Source organism: Trachypithecus francoisi, unplaced genomic scaffold (genome assembly GCF_009764315.1).
Source record: "Trachypithecus francoisi isolate TF-2019V2 unplaced genomic scaffold, Tfra_2.0 Lachesis_group21, whole genome shotgun sequence".
NCBI classification, from domain to species: Eukaryota; Metazoa; Chordata; class Mammalia; order Primates; family Cercopithecidae; genus Trachypithecus; species Trachypithecus francoisi.
This window is the reverse complement of record NW_022681467.1, coordinates 26,437,992-26,457,180: the sequence shown is the minus strand read 5'-3', so window position 1 is coordinate 26,457,180 and position 19,189 is coordinate 26,437,992. Positions and strand designations below refer to the sequence as shown.

Below are 19,189 nucleotides of genomic sequence, written 5' to 3'. Positions count from 1 at the left end.
AAGGCGGTGCTGGGAATGTGCTTCACAAAAGGGGAAGCACCCGGACAACAGTCACTGTTTGCTCTTTTGAGCACCATCCCGAGAAGGAGGAATGTTCTTCCCATTTCATAGGTGGGGAAAGTAAGGCTCAGAAAAGCAAATGTTTTTTTCCAAGGTGATAGGGAGAGTCCGTGGCTAGTGTCTGCACTGAGACCAGACACCCCTAGTGGGCCAGCGAGGGCGGGGTCCCCAGGTGCAGCCGATGCAGAGAAGGAGAGAGGCCCTGGCGGAGCGCGCCCTGGCGGCGACCCGGAGAGGCGGGGCGTGGGGAATGGTGCAATCCTGGGCCTGAGGGCATCAGACGGCGGCTGATTAGCTCAGGTTTACATCACCCAGGCCAGGAGCCGGGCGCGCACGAGACTCGCTGCAGAAGTGGGGGCGGGTCCGCACACGTCCGCTGCTAGGACCGGGCCGGGCTGGAGCTGGACCGGGATCCCGAGCTCGGCAGCAGCGGAGCGGGCCGGCCCACCTGCTGGTGCCCTGGAGGCTCTGAGCACCGGCGGCGCCAGGACCCACGCGGGACGGCAGGACAAGGTACTCAGCGGGGTGCGGACTGTGGACTCGCCCGGAGCCTGGGGGGTTGGAGCGGGCGGCCGGGGAAGGGGCGCCGGGAGGCTCTGGGCGTCTGCGTGTTACACGCGCGCGCGCGCACACACACCTTTTAACAGACCCTGCCGTCGGGGGACACCCTGGGCCTAGTGCTCCCCCCGGGCTTCAGGTGACGCGGCCCCGTAGGGCGTGGGCTCACCGGAGTTGGGCTGGGAAAGCCAGGGACAGAGGTGTCCGGCTGTCACCCCTAGAGGAGGGTGTGCGAGGGTCTGTTTTGCGTGAGTGTGGGACAGGGGAGTCGTGTGGTGAGGTGAGGGGCTTGTGGGAGGCACTGGAAGACTCTTTATGGGGGTGTCGGAGGATCTGCGGGGGATCTGCGGGGGTCCTCGTGAACCCGTAGGGGAGAGTTATGGGTGAGGGTGGGTCCCGGGGACCTGTGTCTCCGGGGATGGTGAGAACTGTCTGGAGGCACTTGGTGGCAGGGGTTGGTGGTGCAGGGGACACGGCCGGGACAGGGCTGGGGTGCCCTGGGAGCGGGCCGCGAACCGAGCGAGTGGTGCGGGAGCCGAGCGAGTGGGAGCGAAGGCGCAGCGTTGGATCCCCGGCCGGGCAGCGCCGCTGGTTCTCCCCGCTGCGTGGCTCCGGGTTTGCAGGTGGAAGGTGCGCGTGTGTTTGCGGTGTGTGCTGTGCCTGCAGACCAGGGAGGGCGGGGGACGACAGCCCCCTCTTTCCCTCTGCCTCACCCCCTCCTGTCCCAGGGCTGCCCTTCAATTTCCGCTGAAACTTCTGACTGGGACACCGCCGCCTTTCGCTTTCGCTCCCACTGAAGGGGCCTGGCTGCGGGGGGCGGGGCGGGGTGGGGCCGGCTTTGCTTGTGTAGACCATGGGTGTGATAGCTGGGAGGTCTGTGTGTGTGTGTGTGCGCTAACGCTTACCCATGGAGGGCAAGGGTGTGTCACTTAATGTCTGTCTGCCCTGGATGTGTTGTGGCTGGCTGGCTTAGACACAGTGTCTCAGGGTTGTGTGTACACCTGTCAGCCCTGGGTGTGTGTATGTATGTGTGTGTGTGTGTGCGCGCACGCGCCTGATGTAACCCGCTCTCATTTCCCTGGGTCCCGAGTATGGCAGGGAACAGCAAGAGGTAGATATTTGGGGCTGCTTTCATTCCACAGCACAGATTCTATTCTGCAGTGTGGTCTGCAAAATGCCTTGCCCAAGATTTATAGACTCAGTTACCCCATCTGTCCCCATCTGGGTGGAGCTTATCCCAGGCCCCAACAGGCTCTGAGGGATGACTGGGGCCAAGGCAGCCTGGAGTACTGATGTGGCACAGGCCAGAGGGACTCCAGGCAGTTTCCTGCTGCACAGGGCACAAAGCATGTGCACGGCCAGGTAGCATCCTGCCGGACCCAGAACAGCCTTGAGATGTAAGGAGTGTCATCCCAGCCTCGAACCTGGGGAGCTTTCTAAGACTCCCAAGGATGGTACTTAAGCATCTTGCTGTGAAGAACAACAGGATGAGTGCTAATAGTGACCATTTCCTGACACCTACCCTGCAACAGGTCCATAAGCTCTACATGCTTCATTTGTTTTTTCATTTCATCATCACTAAAAACCTGTAAACTTTGCATCCTGTTCCCACTTTGCAGGAACTGAGGCTCAGAAAGCTTGAGGAACTTGACCAGGGGTACCCCCCAGCTAGAAAGGGTCTGAGACAGGATTAGAACCCAGGAATATCTGACTAAGCCACTCCTTACTGCATTCTTACCAAGCCAAAGTCATGACCTTTCACTCATGTGGGGAGGCCTTCCCTTCCAAGGCAGCTCTTCCATTTGGGAGCCGCCTACTTGGAGAGATGGGCCTCTGTCTGGTAACTGACTCATGTTTCCCTGTTCATCCTGCCTTGAACTGTTGGGAAGGTCTTTAACCAGGCTGAGGTCCCTCTCACACCAGTGCTCAGACCTGGGCATGCACATCCTTCGAATGGAGTTTAAGTGGGTGGGCAGATGGGTTCTAGAGAGAACCTTCCTGCCCTGACATGCCCTACTGCCCTCTCCTTCAGCCACCCCACACACAGTCACACAGCTGCGTGGATGGTGGCTTTCTTTTCACTTAACAGTTCACTCTGGAGATCCTTTCAATTAGGCTATAAACAGCATCCTCAACCTTTTAAATGGCTGCAAATTTTTCCGTTGTGTGGATGAAGTATAATTTATGTAACCAGCCCTGTAATTATAGACAGCAAATTATCTCTGTCACAAGGGCTGCAGTATATCTTTGTATTTTCACGCTTACACACACACACCTCTACAGGATAAATTCTAGCAATGGGATTAATTGCTGAATCAAAACTCACACACTTTTCATTTTTTTTGTTTGTTTGTTTTTTTGAGACATTCTCACTTTGTCACCCAGGCTAGAGTGCCTGACCATGGCTCACTGAAGCCTTTACCTTCTGGGGTCAAGTGATTCCCCTACTTCAACTTCCTGCATGGCTGGGACTACAGGTGTGTGCCATTATGACTAGATACTTTTTTTTTTCTTAGGGACAGAGTCTCACTATGTTGCCTAGGCTGGTCTTGAACTCCTGGGCTCAAGTGATCTTCCTGCCTCAGCCTCCCAAAGTGCTGGGATTACAGGCATGAAGCACTGCACCTAGCCTGTTTTTCATTTTGATATTGTCAAAATGCACTCCTCGAAGGTTGCCCCTTTTATTCCCCCACTAGCACTGTCTTCATTGTTAGTGGCTACACTGCCACTATTCCACAGAATAAACCCACTTTTCATGATACTGCCAGGACATAACAGGTCTGAAATTAAACTTACAATTTTTCTTCCATAGTCCCCAAAATAAGGGCTTCTCCCCCAGCTCAGGACATGTAGCCATCATCTCTTCTCATTGCAGGAGCCAAAAGCTGGACCTCACCCAATTCCACCCTTTCCGTCAACCCCCATAACCAATCAGTCCAGTCCATCCAGTCTGCCACTGAGTCCTCTTGATCCTCCTCCTATGAGCCCTTAACTTCATGTCTCCATCTAGTAACCCCCCTAGTCCAGGTCACCTTTTCCTGCCTGGACTCCTGCTTGTGCAGAACTCCCAGCTAGTCTCACTGCCTGTCTAGTACTTTCAAATCCACCCTAAAGGCATGATGTTCCCCTGCTGAAAATCCTTCAGTGGCTCCCCACTGCCTTTGGATAATTCCAAATCCTATTGTGTGTTAATTAGGATTAGGCTCAGCTGTAATATAGAAACAGCCACTTAATAGCTAAAATGAAATAGACATTTATTTCTTTTCTTTTTTTTTCTTTTTTTGGGACAGTCTTGCTCTGTCACCAGGCTGGAGTGCTGTGGCGAGATCTCAGCTCACTACAACTTCTGCCTCCCGGGCTCAAGTGATTCTCCTACCTCAGCCTCCTGAGTAGCTGGGATTATAGGCACGCGCCACCATGCCCAGCTAATTTTTGTATTTTTAGTAGAGATGGGGTTTCACCATGTTGGCCAAGATGGTCTCTATCTCCTGACCTTGTGATCCGCCTGCCTTGGCCTCCCAAAGTGCTGGGATTACAGGCGTGAGCCACCGCGCCCCGCCTATTTTTTTGCTTTTTTAACTTTTCATTTTTTTTTTTTTGCAGTCACGCTCATTCTCCAACATGTTGTTGGGGAACATGCAGCACGTTCTTTTGCCTCTTCCGTCACCCCAGAACAGGGGTTACTGGACTGTGGCATCAACTTCACCTGGGAACTGGATGGAAATGCAGATTCAGACCTTCTGAATGAGCTACTTTGGGAGTAGGGCCCAGCAATGTATGTCGAAACAGGCCTCCAGGTGATCTCAATGCTTGCTCAAGTTGGAGAACCACTGAACCGCAATATGACTCTCTATGTCACCTGGCTAACTCTGCCTCACTTTCGGGTCTCAGTGTAGATATCACCTCTTCTAGGAAGTCCTCTTTTGATCCACCAGCCCAGGAGAGAGGCCTCTCTGGGTTCCTATAGGCCCACGCTTCTCTGTATAACAGGGCTGATCACACTGTACGTGATTTTTTTTTTTTTTTTTGAGACAGAGTCTCACTCTGTCACCCAGGCTGAAGTGCAGTGGCACAAACATGGTTCACTGTAGCCTCAACCTCCCAGGCTCAAGCAATCTTACCACCTCAGCCTCCCAAGTAGCTGGGACTATAGGCATCCACCACCACACCCAGCTAATTAAAAAAAATTTTTTTGATAGAGTCAGGGTCTCACTATGTTGCCCAAGCTGGTGTTGAATTTTTGGGTTCAAGCAGTCTTCCCACCATGGCCTTCCAAAGTGCTAGGATTACAGGTGTGGGCCACTGCACCTAGTCTTGGATATGGTTTTATGATTACTCATCTGCCCTCCAAATTGACTGGAAGATCCCGATGGCAAGAATGCTGTCTAACCCACTTCTCTTCCCTAGCACCCAGTGTTAAGTGAGTGAACAAGATCATATCTCTCATCTATGAATGTACTAGAGCCATGGATTACGAGATTAGTTGATCTTCTTTACTTGAATTTTTACGAACAAGCTGGGTTTTCAAGCAGGTATTTATTTTCTTAAATGTAAATTTCTGATTCGGAAATACTTTCATTTTTGAGACAGATTCTTACTCTATCACCCAGGCTGGAGTGTAGTGGCACAATTTCGGCTCACTGCAACCTCTGCCTCCCGGGTTCAAGCGATTCTCCTGCCTCAGCCTTCCGAGTAGCTGGGATTACAGGTGCGCGTCAGCACACCCGGCTAATTTTTTTTTCCCCCGTGACGGAGTCTTGCTCTGTCAGCCAGGCTGGAGTGCACCAGGCAGTGGTGCGATCTCAGCTCACTGCAACCTCCACCTCCCAGGTTCAAGTGATTCTCCTGTCTCAGCCTCCCAAGTAGCTGGGATTACAGGCCCACACCACCACGCCTGGCTAATTTTTGCATTTTTAGTAGAGATGGGGTTTCACCACGTTTGCAGGTTGGTCTTGAACTCCTGACCACTGCCTCAGCCTCCCAAAGTGCTGCCGTGGGCTGTACTTTGGCGTTGCCTTGGTCATGTGCTGCTACCTGGGATTACAGGCATAAACCACTGTACCTGGCCTAATTTTTGTATTTTTTAGTAGAGACAGGGTTGCACCATGTTGGCCAGGCTGGTTTTGAACTCCCAGCCTCAAGATCCGCCCACCTCGGCCTCCCAAAGTGTTGGGATTACAGGTGTGAGCCACTGCGCCTAGCCAGGAAATACATTTACGTGGCTCAAATTCAAAACTATAAAAGTCGGCCAAACATGGTGACTCACATCTGTAATCCTAACACTTTGGGAGACTGAGGCAGGAGGATTGCTTGAGCTCAGGTGAGACCAACCTGGGCAGCATAGGGAGACCCCGTCTCTACAAAGAATAAAAAAATTAGCCAGGCATTATAGTGCATACCTGTATTCCCAGCTACTTGGGAGGCTGAGATGGGAGGATCACCTGAATGCTGAGGTCAAGGCTGCAAGTGAACTGTGATAGTAAGAGTCTCCTCCTAATCTTGTGCATCCTTCCAGAGACAGAGATTATATATATTCAAAAATATATATACATATATACATAATATAACATATTTATATATATTCTTTTTTTAACATAAATGCATAGCCAGGTGTGGTGGTTCACTCCTAGAGTCCCGGCTACTTAGGAAGCTGAGGTGGGAGGTTCACTTGAGGCCATGCCATGGGTTTGAGACCAGCCTGGGCAACAACATCTCTTGGGGGGGAAAAAAAAACCACCATAAAAGTATTCTATAATGCATAATTCTGTGTTTGTCTTTCTTAATACATCTTGGAGATCAGTGCACATCAATATATAGAGAGCTTCCTTGTCTTTTGTCAGGGCTGTGTAGGTATTCTGCTACATGGCTGTACCATGAAGTTTTAACTAGCTTTCCACTGCCTGACATTTGGGATATTTCCTGCTTTTGCTATTGGACACAAGGCTCTGATGAACAGCCTTTACTATATTTAATTTTTTGGTAAGAAGTTTAACTGGAGGATAAATTCCCAGAGGTGGGTCACCCAGTTAAGGGTATGTGACTTTGTCATTTTAACACACACTGCCAGATCACCCCCTACAAATGTTGGGCCATGTATGTAGGAGGATACAGCAGGGGAAAGGAGGATCACCAAGCAGTCTCACTTTACTGCTTTTCTCCCCTTTTTGCTAGATGCGAGGCACCCCTCTGGCTACTCCTGCAGGTTCCCTGTCCAGGAAGAAGCAGTTGGAGTTGGATGACAACTTAGACACCGAGCATCCCGTCCAGAAACGAGCTCGACGTGGGCCCCAGCCCAGGCTGCCCCCCTGCCTGTTGCCCCTGAGCCCACCTCCTGCTCCAGATCGTGCAACTGTTGTGGCCACTATCTCCCGTCTTGGGCCCTATGTCCTCCTGGAGCCCGAGGAGGGCGGGCGGGCCTACCGGGCCCTGCACTGCCCTACAGGCACTGAGTATACCTGCAAGGTACGTGCCCATGGGCCACTGTCCCCCAGCATCACAGGAGGCCTGGAACGGAGGCCAAAGGATTGCCAGGGTACAGAGGGGTCCTTGTGTTCATTCATTCTTGTGTTTAGTGGGGAAGCATCCAGTGAGCCCCTGCTGGACTGATACCAGATAGAAGTGGGAGGTGGGAGTTGCAGGCAGGGGGAACAGCTGTTCAAAGGCCTAGAAAAGTGAGGGGATAGTACTTTAGAGAATGAAAAGGACTTATCTGTGGCCAGAGTGGAGAGGGTGTGCAGAAAGGGGCAGGAGATGAGGGTTGGCAGCGCTGGTCATAAAGGTGTTAACAAGGGGCCTCCACTGGGCTGTGCAGAGCTACTGAAGATGTTTGCTCAAGAGAAGGGTAGGGCATGGTAGACATCAAAACTCCTGGGACCCCGGAGGTGATTGAGCCTGTGGCCATTTTACAGATAGGAAGACTGAGATGAAGACAGGGGAAGGGCCATACGTGAAGTCACATAGCACTGGGCCTGACTCCTGGGGTAACGTAAGGGGTAGAAAAGTCTGAAGATTCCTGGCCGAAACCAGGAAATGGACAGGATCAAGGTCCCTGAGGGTCAGCCCATGCAGGACACTGGCAAGTGACAGTCCAAGAGGACAGAGATGAGAATAAAAAGTGTAACAATAGGTATTCACTGTGCACCAGGTACTATGTTGATTGTTTAGTGTGCACAATCTCTTAATCTTCACACAACGAATGAGGTGGTTACTGTCATTGTGCCCATTTTACAGATAGAGGACACTGAGACTCAGAAAGCCATGGTTACTTGCCACATGACAGAGCCAGGTGGTATCAGAGCTGGGATTGGGCCCAGGAGGCTGAGCCCAGAGAGTCCTGTGCCTGTGCTAGGATAAGCGTTTCAGACACAACCAGGGCAGGCTGCCTGGCAGGCAAGCATAAGGAAGATAAGGGGGACCTGGACACCCAAGGGAAAGTAGCGGGGGCCTGGGTCCCTTGGGAATACACAGGGAGGTGGAAGGACTTAAGCCTCCTCCTCCTGGGAGCAGCAGCAGAGCTTTGCTCTGTTGATGGAGATGCAGTGAGCAGCGGGGTAGATCCAGACAGGGTCCAGCGCCTAGCTTCACGTGGGCTCTTGTGCACAGATCTCCAGTGCTCTTACCAGGTGCCCTAAGGAGCCCGGAACTCTGGGTCCCCCTCCTGCAGCATCACAGGTTCTTTTCCATTCTCCCTGGGGAGGTGAGTCCATGATGAGAGGAATAACCCAAGCAGGCTCAGGACAGAAGCGTCCTGCGTTCACAGGGCCCCGATTCTCCAGAAACATTTGGGAAAATCCACTGGAACATACTCACCCCCATGCCAGTGTGCACCACGGGTGCTGAACAGTCATTTCCACACTTCCTCAGCTTTTCTGGTCAGTGTGTAGAAAGATCAAAATCCTGTCTTTGTAAATCATCACCTTATTCATTAATTCAACACAATTTCATTGAGCACCTGTATTTGCCATGTACCATGCTATGGTTAAAAAACAAAGTTCTGTTCTCATCAAGCTGACATTCTAGTGGGAGACACAGACAATAAACAAGTGAGTAAGTTAAATATGTGTCAGGTGACTGGGCGCGGTGGTTCACACCTGTAATCCCAGCACTTTGGGAGGCTGAGGCAGGTAGATCACGAGGTCCAGAGTTCAAGACCAGCCTGGCCAATATGGTGAAACCCCATCGCTACTAAAAATACAAAAACTAGCCAGGCATGGTGGCAAGTGCCTGTAATCACAGCTACTTGTGAGGCTGAGGCAGGAGAATCACTTGAACTCTGGAGGCGGAGGTCGCAGTGAGCCTAGATTGCGCCACTGCACTCCAGTCTGGGCGACAGAGCATGACTCCGTCTCAAAAGATTAATAAATAAATAAAATGTGTCAGGTAATCACAAGCACTATGGAGAAAAATAACGCTGGGAACCGAGAGATCAGAGGACAAGGAGGGCAGGAGGGCAGGTGATTTTAGCAAGGGAGGTCCAGGAAGACCTCTCTGAGGGGTGACATTTGAGCAGTGACTTGAACAAATGGAAGGAGTCAGCCTTGCGGGTCTAGTGGAAGAGCATCCAGGCAGTAAGTGCGAGTGCACGGGAGCGGGAATGGGCTCACCGCAACTAAAAATAATCATCATCTCTGTTTTGGGGTTATTTCCCCCATGTCACCCCAACTTGTTTTTGTTGGTGTGTTTTTGAGATGGAGTCTCACTCTGTCGCCCAGGCTGGAGTGCAATGGCATGATCTTGGCTCGCTCACTGCAACCTCCACCTCCCAGGTTCAAGTGATTCTCCTGCCTCAGCCTTCCAAATAGCTGTGATTACAGGCGTGAGCCACCGCGCCCAGCCCCAACTGGTTTTTAAAGTCAGGTACTTTAACTTTTTTTTATCATAGATTAAATATGTATGTGTCTTTTTTTTTTTTTTTTTTTTTTGAGACGGAGTCTCGCTCTGTCTCCCGGGCTGGAGTGCAGTGGCCGGATCTCAGCTCACTGCAAGCTCCGCCTCCCGGGTTTACGCCATTCTCCTGCCTCAGCCTCCCGAGTAGCTGGGACTACAGGCGCCCGCCACCTCGCCCGGCTAGTTTTTTGTATTTTTTTAGTAGAGACGGGGTTTCACCGTGTTACCCAGGATGGTCTCGATCTCCTGACCTCGTGATCCGCCCGTCTCGGCCTCCCAAAGTGCTGGGATTACAGGCTTGAGCCACCGCGCCCGGCCGTATGTGTCTTATTTATTTTTCTTTGTGGCATAGTCAACATAACATGCAAAGGATTTAAAGTCAGACAAACCAAAGTGAGTATACTTGTTCTGCCACCAATTAGCTACCTGGCTTCTAGTAAGTCACCTTCCTTTTCTGAACCCAGTCTTATCATTGGTAAAATGGGACATACCTTTCAGGGCGAGGGTGAAGTTTTGCTGTAATGCCCACAGACGCCTAGCACATTTCCCATCAAGCTCGCCACCCTCATCACATGTCCTTTTTCCCTCCCCATCCCTTTCTGGCTACACTGATCTTTGGTTGGGTTTCTAGAGCAGGCCAAGCTGTGTCCAGCCTCAGGGCCTTTGCACTGTCTGTGCCCCTACTCAGAAAGCTTATTCCATGAGCATCTCTGAATCATTCAGATCACTTTCCCACAGTCCCTCCTGAACCATACTTTCTTTCTTTTTTTTTTTTTTTTTTTGAGATGGAGTCTCGCTGTGTCACCCAGGCTGGAGTGCAATGGCGCAATCTTGGCTCACTGCAAGCTCCATCTCCCGGGTTCACACCATTCTCCTGCCTCAGCCTCCCAAGTAGCTGGGACTACAGGCGCCCGCCACCACCGTGTTAGCCAGGATGGTCTCGATCTCCTGACCTCGTGATCTGCCCGCCTCGGCCTCCCAAAGTGCTGGGATTACAGGCGTGAGCCACTGTGCCCCACCTCTGAGCTATATTTTCTAAAATGGGTGCCCCCTTCCAAAATAATCTATTCCAGGCCAGGCACAATGGCTCACGCCAGCTCAGGCCGAGGCAGGCAGATCATCTGAAATCAGGAGTTCAAGACTATCTGGCCAACATGGTAAAACCCTGTCTCTATTAAAAATACAAAAAATTAGCCAGGCATGGTAGTGGGTGCCTGTAATCCCAGCTACTCGGGAGGCTGAGGCAGGAGAATCTCTTGAACCCGGGAGGCGGAGGTTGCAGTGAGCTGAGATCACACCACTGCACTCCAGCCTGGGCAACAAGAGCGAAACTCCATCTCAAAAAACAAAAAAACAAACAAAAAAAGCCACCTCTCTTCCAGCATCTTTCTTGGTTCCTTTGCAATGCTTATCAGCATTTGTCAATATTTAGTTTCTGGGCATGTTTGCATGGCCTCCCAGTGGGTACCGGAGAGCAGAGCCCATGGCTGTCAGTCCAGCTGGACACGTGGCTGGCCCACACAGGCCCAGGGCCAGCATACTGAATGAGTGAAAGAGTGGGTGGACAGTCAAGCCTAGAGGACAGGAGCTGTGACGGTGATGAGCATCAGGTGCCTTTTGCATCATCTGCCCTTCTGGATTCCTCCTGCTTTGAGGGTTATTTTTCTGTTTGGGTGACCTGTTACTTTTCATGTATCTGATGTTTGAGGCCATATAGCATAGCAGTTAAGAGCACAGACAAAAGGCCGGGTAAGGTGGCTCACACCTGTAATCCCAGCCTTTTGGAAGGCTGAGGCGGGAGGATCACCTGAGGTCAGGAGTATCACCTGAGGTCAGGAGTTTGAGACCAGCTTAGCCAACATGGTGAAACCCCATCTCTACTAAAAATACAAAAATTAGCTGGGTGCGGTGGCACACGCCTATAATCCCAGCTACACGGGAGGCTGAAGCAGGAGAATCACTTGAATCCTGGAGGCGGAGTTTGCAGTGAGCTGAGATTGCGCCACTGCGCTCCAGCCTGGGTGACAGAGCCAGACTCTGTCTCAAAAAACAAAAAAGCACAGACAATGGAGTGCATAGGTTCAAATCCCAGCTGTGCTGCTTGCTGGCTGTGTGGCCTCTCAGCTTCCTTAACTGTAAAATGGAGTGAGTCATCCTACTTACAGGGTGGGGTCAGGGCTGAATGACTCGGGAAGTGAAGCGCTTAGTGCAATGCCTAGCACACGGTAGCACAGCTAGGTCAGCTGTGACTGTTTGCAATGCCAGCCTCAGCTCCCGGGAGTCCCCAGCTGTGCTCACACCAGTCTCTGCCCACAGGTGTACCCCATCCACGAGGCCCTGGCCGTGCTGGAGCCCTACGCACGGCTGCCCCCGCACAAGCATGTGGCTCAGCCCACTGAGGTCCTGGCTGGTACCCAGCTCCTCTATGCCTTTTTCACTCGGACCCACGGGGACATGCACAGCCTGGTGCGAAGCTGCCGCCGCATCCCTGAGCCTGAGGCTGCTGCGCTCTTCCGCCAGATGGCCACCGCCCTGGCACACTGTCACCAGCACGGTCTGGTCCTGCGTGATCTCAAGCTGTGTCGCTTTGTCTTCACTGACCGTGAGAGGTGAGTGTGGCTGCAGAGCCCCAGCCACAGACACACCCAGGGAGTGGGCCATGATGCAGAGAAACCGAGGCCCAGGAAGGCAAAGTAACTTAGGCAAGAAGTGGAGAGGCTGGAATAACTAGCAGCCCCTGTCTAGTTCCCTGAGAAGAGTTGACTCAGGCCAGGTGCAGTGGCTCATGTCTTTAATCCCAGCACTTTGGGAGGCCGAGGTGGGTGGATCACTTGAAGTCAGGAGCTCAAGACCAGCCTGGCAAACATGGTGAAAGTCCCTCTCTACTAAAAATACAAAACAGCCGAGTGTGGTGGTGCACACCTGTAATCCTAGCTACTCGGAGGGCTGAGGCAGGAGAATTGCTTGAACCTGGGAGACAGATGTTGCAGTGAGCCAAGATCATGCCACTGCACTCCATCCTGGGCAACAGAGTGAGATGCCATCTCAAAAAAAAAAAAAAAAAAAAACTAAAACAAAAAAAAGAGTTGACTCAGTCCTCTTGGGAGCCCCTTTGGAAGGCTGGGATGGAGCACTGAGATGTGAAAGTCATAGCAGCTGACAGTGATGAAAGCATCACCACGTTATCTAGTGAGGTCTTCCATCCTTACAAACATGAGGCAGGTGCTATTATTATTCCCATATGATTAAGGAAACTGAGGCCCAGAGAACTCAAGTGACTTGCCCAAGATCCCACAGCAAAATAAATAGTAGAGCTGGGATTTGAACCCAGATCTGACTCCAGAGCCTGGGTCTTAAATTCAATCTGAGCTTGAGAGGCAGGGGGCCTGGCTGGGCTTACCAGCTGACTTTGGGTGACCTAGTGTCTCCGAGCCTCAGTTTCTCCATTGGTGGGGAAAAGGGCTGGATTGTTAGGGTGTTTTCAGGATTCCAAGACCACAGCCAAAACAGGGTCTGAGGTTCCCCACATGGGCACTTTTTCTGTGAAACTGAGAATTAGCACTTTTTGGTTAAAAGATAATCTTCCTTCTCTAGGTTGGGATGCTAAGAATTTTTTTTTTTTTTAAATTGAGACAGAATCTCACTCTGTCGCCCAGGCTGGAATGCAATGGTGCGATCTTGGCTCACTGCAACCTCTGCTGCCCAGGTTCAAGTGATACTCCTGCCTCAGCCTCCCGAGTAGCTGGGACTACAGGCATGTGCCACCATGCCCAGCTAATTTTTTTCTCTGTTTAGTAGAAATGGGGTTTTGCCATGTTGGCCAAGCTGGTTTCGAACTCTTGACCTTGGGTGATCCGCCTGCCTCAGCCTCCCAAAGTGCTGGGATTACAGGTGTGAGCTACTGTACCTGACCTAGATGCTAAGAAAAAATTTTAAAAGATAATTCTGGGGAGAAGGGCAGAGAGACTCGCCTCCTGTTCTCTCTCCAGACTCCTGGGGGCAGTCAAGATGTGTCAGGGAGAGCACTAAGCTGCCAGTTACGCAGGAGTTTTCTGTGGAGAAAGGAGTGTGACCCCATTGCATTTTTAAAAACTTTTCATCTTGAAATAATTTTAGACTTTTAGAAAACCTACAAAAATAGTTCAAAGAGTTTCTATATATCCTTTAACCAGTGTCCTCCAATGTTAACACCTGACATAGCTGTGGTACAATTACCCAAACTAAGAAATCAACCTTGGTAGAGTACTATTAACTAAGCCACAGATTTATTCCAACTTCCTGAGTTTCCCACTAACACCTGTTGCTGTGCAGGATCCAGTGAGGATCCTGATTTAGTCGTCAGTCGTTTCCTTGGTCTCTTCCAATCTGAGACAGTTCCTCAGTCTTTGCCTATCTTTGACGACCCGTGACCTTGACACTTTTTTTTTGAAACAGGGTCTCACTCTGTCACCCAGACTAGAGTGCAGTGGTGTGATCACAGCTCACTGCAGCCTCGATCTCCTGGGCTCAAGTGATCCTCCCACCTCAGCCTCCTGAGTAGTTAGTTCTACAGGTGTGTGCCACCCCGCCTGGCTAATTGAGATGGGGTCTTGCTATGTTGCCTGGGCTGGTCTCGGACTCCTGAGCTCAAGCAATCTGCCTGCCTCGGCCTCCCAAAATGTTGGGATTATAGGCGTGAGCCAACGCTCCAGGCCATAACTTTGAGATTTTTGAAGAGTACTGATCAGTTACTTTGTATGTCTCTCAATTTGGATTTGATTGATGTTTTCTTATAGTTAGACTGCAGTTATATATTTTTGGCAAGAACAACACAGAATCGATAGGCCCCTCTCCACATTGTATCAGGAGATGCTTGAGTTGATAGTCATCACTGTGTTGTAACCTTGATCACTTGGTTAGAGTAGGACCTGCCAGGTTTCTCTACTGTAAAGTTCCTAATTTACCCTTTGTAATTGACAGATACCTTGTGGGGAGGTAAGCTAAGCATATAAATATCCTGTTTTTCCTCAACTTTCACCCACTAATTTTAGCAGCCATCTATAATGCCTATAGCAGTTATTATTGTGTGTTTGCCTAAGTCTGATTTTCTTTTTCTTTTATTTTCTTTTTTCTGAGACAGAGTCTCGCTCTGTTGCCCAGGTTGGAGTGCAGTGGCATGATCTCGGCTCACTGCAACCTCCACCTCCTGGGTTCAAGTGATTCTCGTGCCTCAGCCTCTTGAGTGGCCTGGATTACAGGCGCACACCATCACGCTTGGCTAATTTTTGTATTTTTAGTAGAGATGGGGTTTTGCCATGTTGGCCAGGCTTGTCTCCAACTCCTCAAGTGATCCACCTGCCTCGGCCTCCCAAAGTGCTGGGATTATAGCCATGGGCCACTGCGCCCGGCCCCTAAGGCTGATTTGCTGTTAATGTTTCCTTCTACATTTTATATTAAAATAAGCATGCCTTTTTTAAAGAAGTAAAATTTATAATTTTTTTTTTTTTTTTTTTTTTTTTGAGACGGAGTCTCGCTCTGTTGCCCAAGCTGGATGCAGTGGCTGGATCTCAGCTCACTGCAACCTCCGCCTCCCGGGTTCACGCCATTCTCCTGCCTCAGCCTCCCGAGTAGCTGGGACTACAGGCGCCCGCCACCTCACCCGGCTAGTTTTTTGTACTTTTTAGTAGAGACGGGGTTTCACCGTGTTAGGCAGGATGGTCTCGATCTCCTGACCTCGTGATCCGCCCGCCTCGGCCTCCCAAAGTGCTGGGATTACAGGCTTGAGCCACCGCGCCCGGCCTATAATTATTTTTAAGCTAGTACATAACTTCAAACACATTTTAAGCTTAGGTGAGATACAACTACCCCAGACCTACTGGAGGAGAAAGCGTGCTTCCTGCTCTTTTCAAGAAGTCACTTGATGGCTCACACCTGTAATTCCAGTGCTTCGCGAGGCCAAAGTAGGAGGATTGCTTGAACCCAGGAGTTCGAGGCCAGCCTAGGCAACATAGCAAGACCCCCATCTGTACAACAAAATTAGAAAAATTAGCCAGGTGTGGTGATGCACACCTGTGATCCCAGTTACTTGGGAGGCTGAGGCAGGAGGATCGCTTGAGCCCAGAAGTTCCAGGCTGCAGTGAGCTAGGATTGCACCACTGCACTACAGCCTGGGTGACAGAGTGAGACTCTGTCTCTAAAGAAAAAAAAGAAGGGGCCAGGCGTGGTGGCTCATGCCTGTAATCCCAACACTTTGGGAGGCCAAGGCGGGCAGATCACGAGGTCAGGAGATGGAGACCATCCTGGCTAACACGGTGAAACCCCGTCTCTACTAAAAATACAAAAAAAAAAAAAAATTAGCTGGGCGTGGTGGCAGGCGCCTGTGGTCCCAGCTTCTCAGGAGGCTGAGGCGGGAGAATGGCATGAACTTGGGAGGCGGAGCTTGCAGTGAGCCGAGATTGCACCACTGCACTCCAGCCTGGGGGACACAGCGAGACTCCATCTCAAAAAAAAAAAAGAAAAATCACACGAGAGTCATTGGTAGAAGAGGGACCGTGAGTTAGATAGACCTGTGTTTAAATCCTGGGTTCTGCTTCTTACCTGCTTTTTGGCCCTTAGCAAATGACTTCACCTGCTTGAGTCTTTGTTTCTTCATCTGTAAAATGGGCTAATAATGCTGACACTCCTTGTCCCCCAATACTGTGATTCATAGGATTGGTCAGTATTTGTGAAATGCCACTGGATACCCAGGAAATGGTGGAAGTAGGGCCATAAAGAAGAAACTAATAGCAGTGGTAATAGAATGATTACTATTAAAGTCATCTTAGAGTGCTCCGTGGGAGTTGTTTAAAGTAAAAATTGCAAATGGCAGGACAAACTTTTTTTTTTTGCTTTTTGAGATAGGGTCTCACTCTGCCGCCGAGGCCAGAGTACAGTGGCATGATCTCGGCTCACTGCAACCTCCGCCTCCTGGGCTCAAGCGATATTCTCCTGCCTTAGCCTCCCAAGTAGCTGGGACTACAGGTGCGAATCATTATGCCTGCTAATTTTTATATTTTTTGTAAAGATAAGTTTTCACCGTGTTGCCCAGGCTGGTCTTGAACTTCTGAACTCAAGCTATCCCCCTGCCTCGACCTCCCAAAGTGCTAGGATTACAGGCATGAGCCACCGCGCCCAGCCTTACACACACTTTCTTTTTGCCCTGCTTACCTGTTTGTGTTTTTTATAGAAACTGGTTGCCAATATTTTTTAAATGGGGACTTTTTCATTAAAATACAATTCCTGGCTTCTCTTCGGGAAAAGAATGGGAACGTGGGGCCATCTTGGGAACTACGAGAGCGGGTCACAGCACTGGCTCTGGGTATCTGCCAGCCGGGGTTCCCATCCCAGGCCAATGCTCTAGAGCTGTAAAATGGTGTCCTCCTTGCAGGTTGTAGCCTGGATAGAATGAGATAAGCCAGGTAATGAGCTGGGCCAAGGGCCAGGAACACAGCAGAAACTCGATAAACCCTAGACTGCGTTGTTAGTGGTACCCTTTTTAGGCAGGGCTTGTGCTGAGATGTCTGGCACACTTCCTGTTTCTCTCATTTTATTACCTGCCTGGACCCTAAGTTTGCATCTGGTTTAAGAGAGGCTTAACCCTCTCAGCCCCATCAGCCCCCTCCCCAAGGGACTGTTGAAAAATGTGTTTCTTTCAGAATTTTTCGTTTAAATTTAATTGCTCTGTGGCCTTAAATGACTTAACCTCTCTGAGCCTGGGCTTGGTTATCTGTAGAACAGGATCAGACATCACAGGACAGTCAAAGGCCAGCAGGTACTTGGAAAGTGGGTACCACTAGGGTGACAGTATGGGGTGGTGGCATGGGGGTTCTGGGTAGGACCTGGCCCTTCTGTGTCTCCCCATGTCCCAGGAAGAAGCTGGTGCTGGAGAACCTGGAGGACGCCTGTGTGCTGACTGGGCCGGATGATTCCCTGTGGGACAAGCATGTGTGCCCAGCCTACGTGGGACCTGAGATACTCAGCTCACGGGCATCCTACTCGGGCAAGGCAGCAGATGTCTGGAGCCTGGGCGTGGCGCTCTTCACCATGCTGGCAGGCCACTACCCCTTCCAGGACTCGGAGCCTGTCCTGCTCTTTGGCAAGATCCGCCGTGGGGCCTATGCCTTGCCTGCAGGCCTCTCAGCCCCTGCCCGCTGTCTGGTTCGCTGCCTCCTTCGTCGGGAGCCAGCTGAGAGGCTCACAGCCACAGGCATCCTCCTGCACCCCTGGCTGCAAGAGGACCCCATCCCCTCAGCCCCAACCAGATCCCATCTCTGGGAGGCTGACCAGGTGGTCCCTGATGGACCGGGGCCAGACGAAGCCAGGGAAGAGGAGGGAGACAGAGAAGTGGTTCTGTATGGCTAGGGCCACCCTACTACATGCTCAGCTGCCAACAGTGGATTGAGTTTGGGGTGGCTCCAAGCCTTCTCCTGCCTCTGAACTGAGCCAAACCTTCAGTGCCTTCCAGAAGGGAGAAAGGCAGAAGTCTGTGCGGAGAGTGCTGTGTACATATCTGCGTTGTTTCACACATATGCAATTCCTGCTTGGGTGCTTATCAAGGGCCAAGACCTGTTCTAGGTGCTGAGAATACAGCAGTGAGCAAAGGGGTCGATACTCCCTACTCACAGAGATGACAAACTGGCATTCTTGAGCTGACAGCACTTTCCCATGACCATAGGTCATTGTCTACACTGGGTACACTTTGTACCAGTGTTGGCCTCCACTGATGCTGGTGCTCAGGCACCTCTGTCCAAGGACAATCCCTTTCACAAACAAACCAGCTGCCTTTGTATCTTGTACCTTTTCAGAGAAAGGGAGGTATCCCTGTGCCAAAGGCTCCAGGCCTCTCCCCTGCAACTCAGGACCCAAGCCCAGCTCACCCTGGGACCCGTGTTCCCAGCATCTCTGTCCTCTTGATTAAGAGATTCTCCTTCCAGGCCTAAGCCTGGGATTTGGGCCAGAGATAAGAATCCAAACTATGAGGCTAGTTCTTGTCTAACTCAAGAACGTTCTGGAATGAGGGTTCAGGCCTGTCAACCATGGGGCTTCTGACCTGACCACCAAGGTTGAGGGACAGGATTAGGCAGGGTCTGTCCTGTGGCCACCTGGAAAGTCCCAGGTGGGACTGTTCTGGGGACACTTGGGGTCCACAATCCCAGGTTCATACTCTAGGTTTTGGATACTGTGAGTATGTATTTTTACCTGTGCCTAATAAAGGAGAATTATGAAATAATTTTATTTTTCTAGGCGATTTCTTCCATCCTTTCCAACCATCTCTTACCAATTTTCCCTGCCTTCAAAACTGACCCCCATGGTGAAAGGCTATAGAGTTGTGTCTCAACCTGGGCTGAGTGGTTTGTGAGAACAGATTACCTGGAGCCCAGCGGGTCTTCCTGCACTCCCTCTGTTTCTTCTGGCAGCAGCAGTGTCTCTATTAGGGTACTTTCTGAGTCAAAATGGCTTCAACAAGATGGAAATATGTTTCACAGAAAGCAATAAGTCAGCAGATAGGGTGAGCTTCAGTGCTGGTCCATTCAACTCCCAAAGCTGTGGGCAGGGACCCCGGCTCTCCAGGCTCCCTTTGTCTCTTGGCTGTATTGTCCCTTGAGACTGCTGGCCCAATGGCTACAGCACATTAAAGAGGTCCATGACCAGAGGAAGAAGCCAGGGG

At 50.9% G+C, this 19,189-nt stretch overlaps 1 protein-coding gene across 4 annotated transcripts; it reads left to right on the top strand.

The window, feature by feature from the left end:
* The first annotated feature begins 273 nt into the window (after positions 1-273).
* On the top strand, positions 274-18,751 carry TRIB3 (tribbles pseudokinase 3). Of its 4 annotated transcripts, none has more exons than XM_033185993.1 (5): positions 274-573; positions 5,026-5,150; positions 6,790-7,080; positions 11,821-12,113; positions 17,391-18,751. In XM_033185993.1, the coding sequence occupies exons 3-5, from the start codon at positions 6,790-6,792 to the stop codon at positions 17,881-17,883; spliced, it is 1,077 nt and encodes a 358-aa protein (XP_033041884.1). In that variant the 5' UTR covers positions 274-573; positions 5,026-5,150; the 3' UTR covers positions 17,884-18,751. The 4 variants fall into 4 exon arrangements, with proteins under 4 accessions (XP_033041884.1, XP_033041882.1, XP_033041883.1 ...); XM_033185991.1 differs by lacking the exon at positions 5,026-5,150 and adding an exon at positions 4,222-4,415; XM_033185992.1 differs by lacking the exon at positions 5,026-5,150 and having other exon boundaries at positions 275-573.
* The last annotated feature ends 438 nt before the right edge of the window (positions 18,752-19,189 follow it).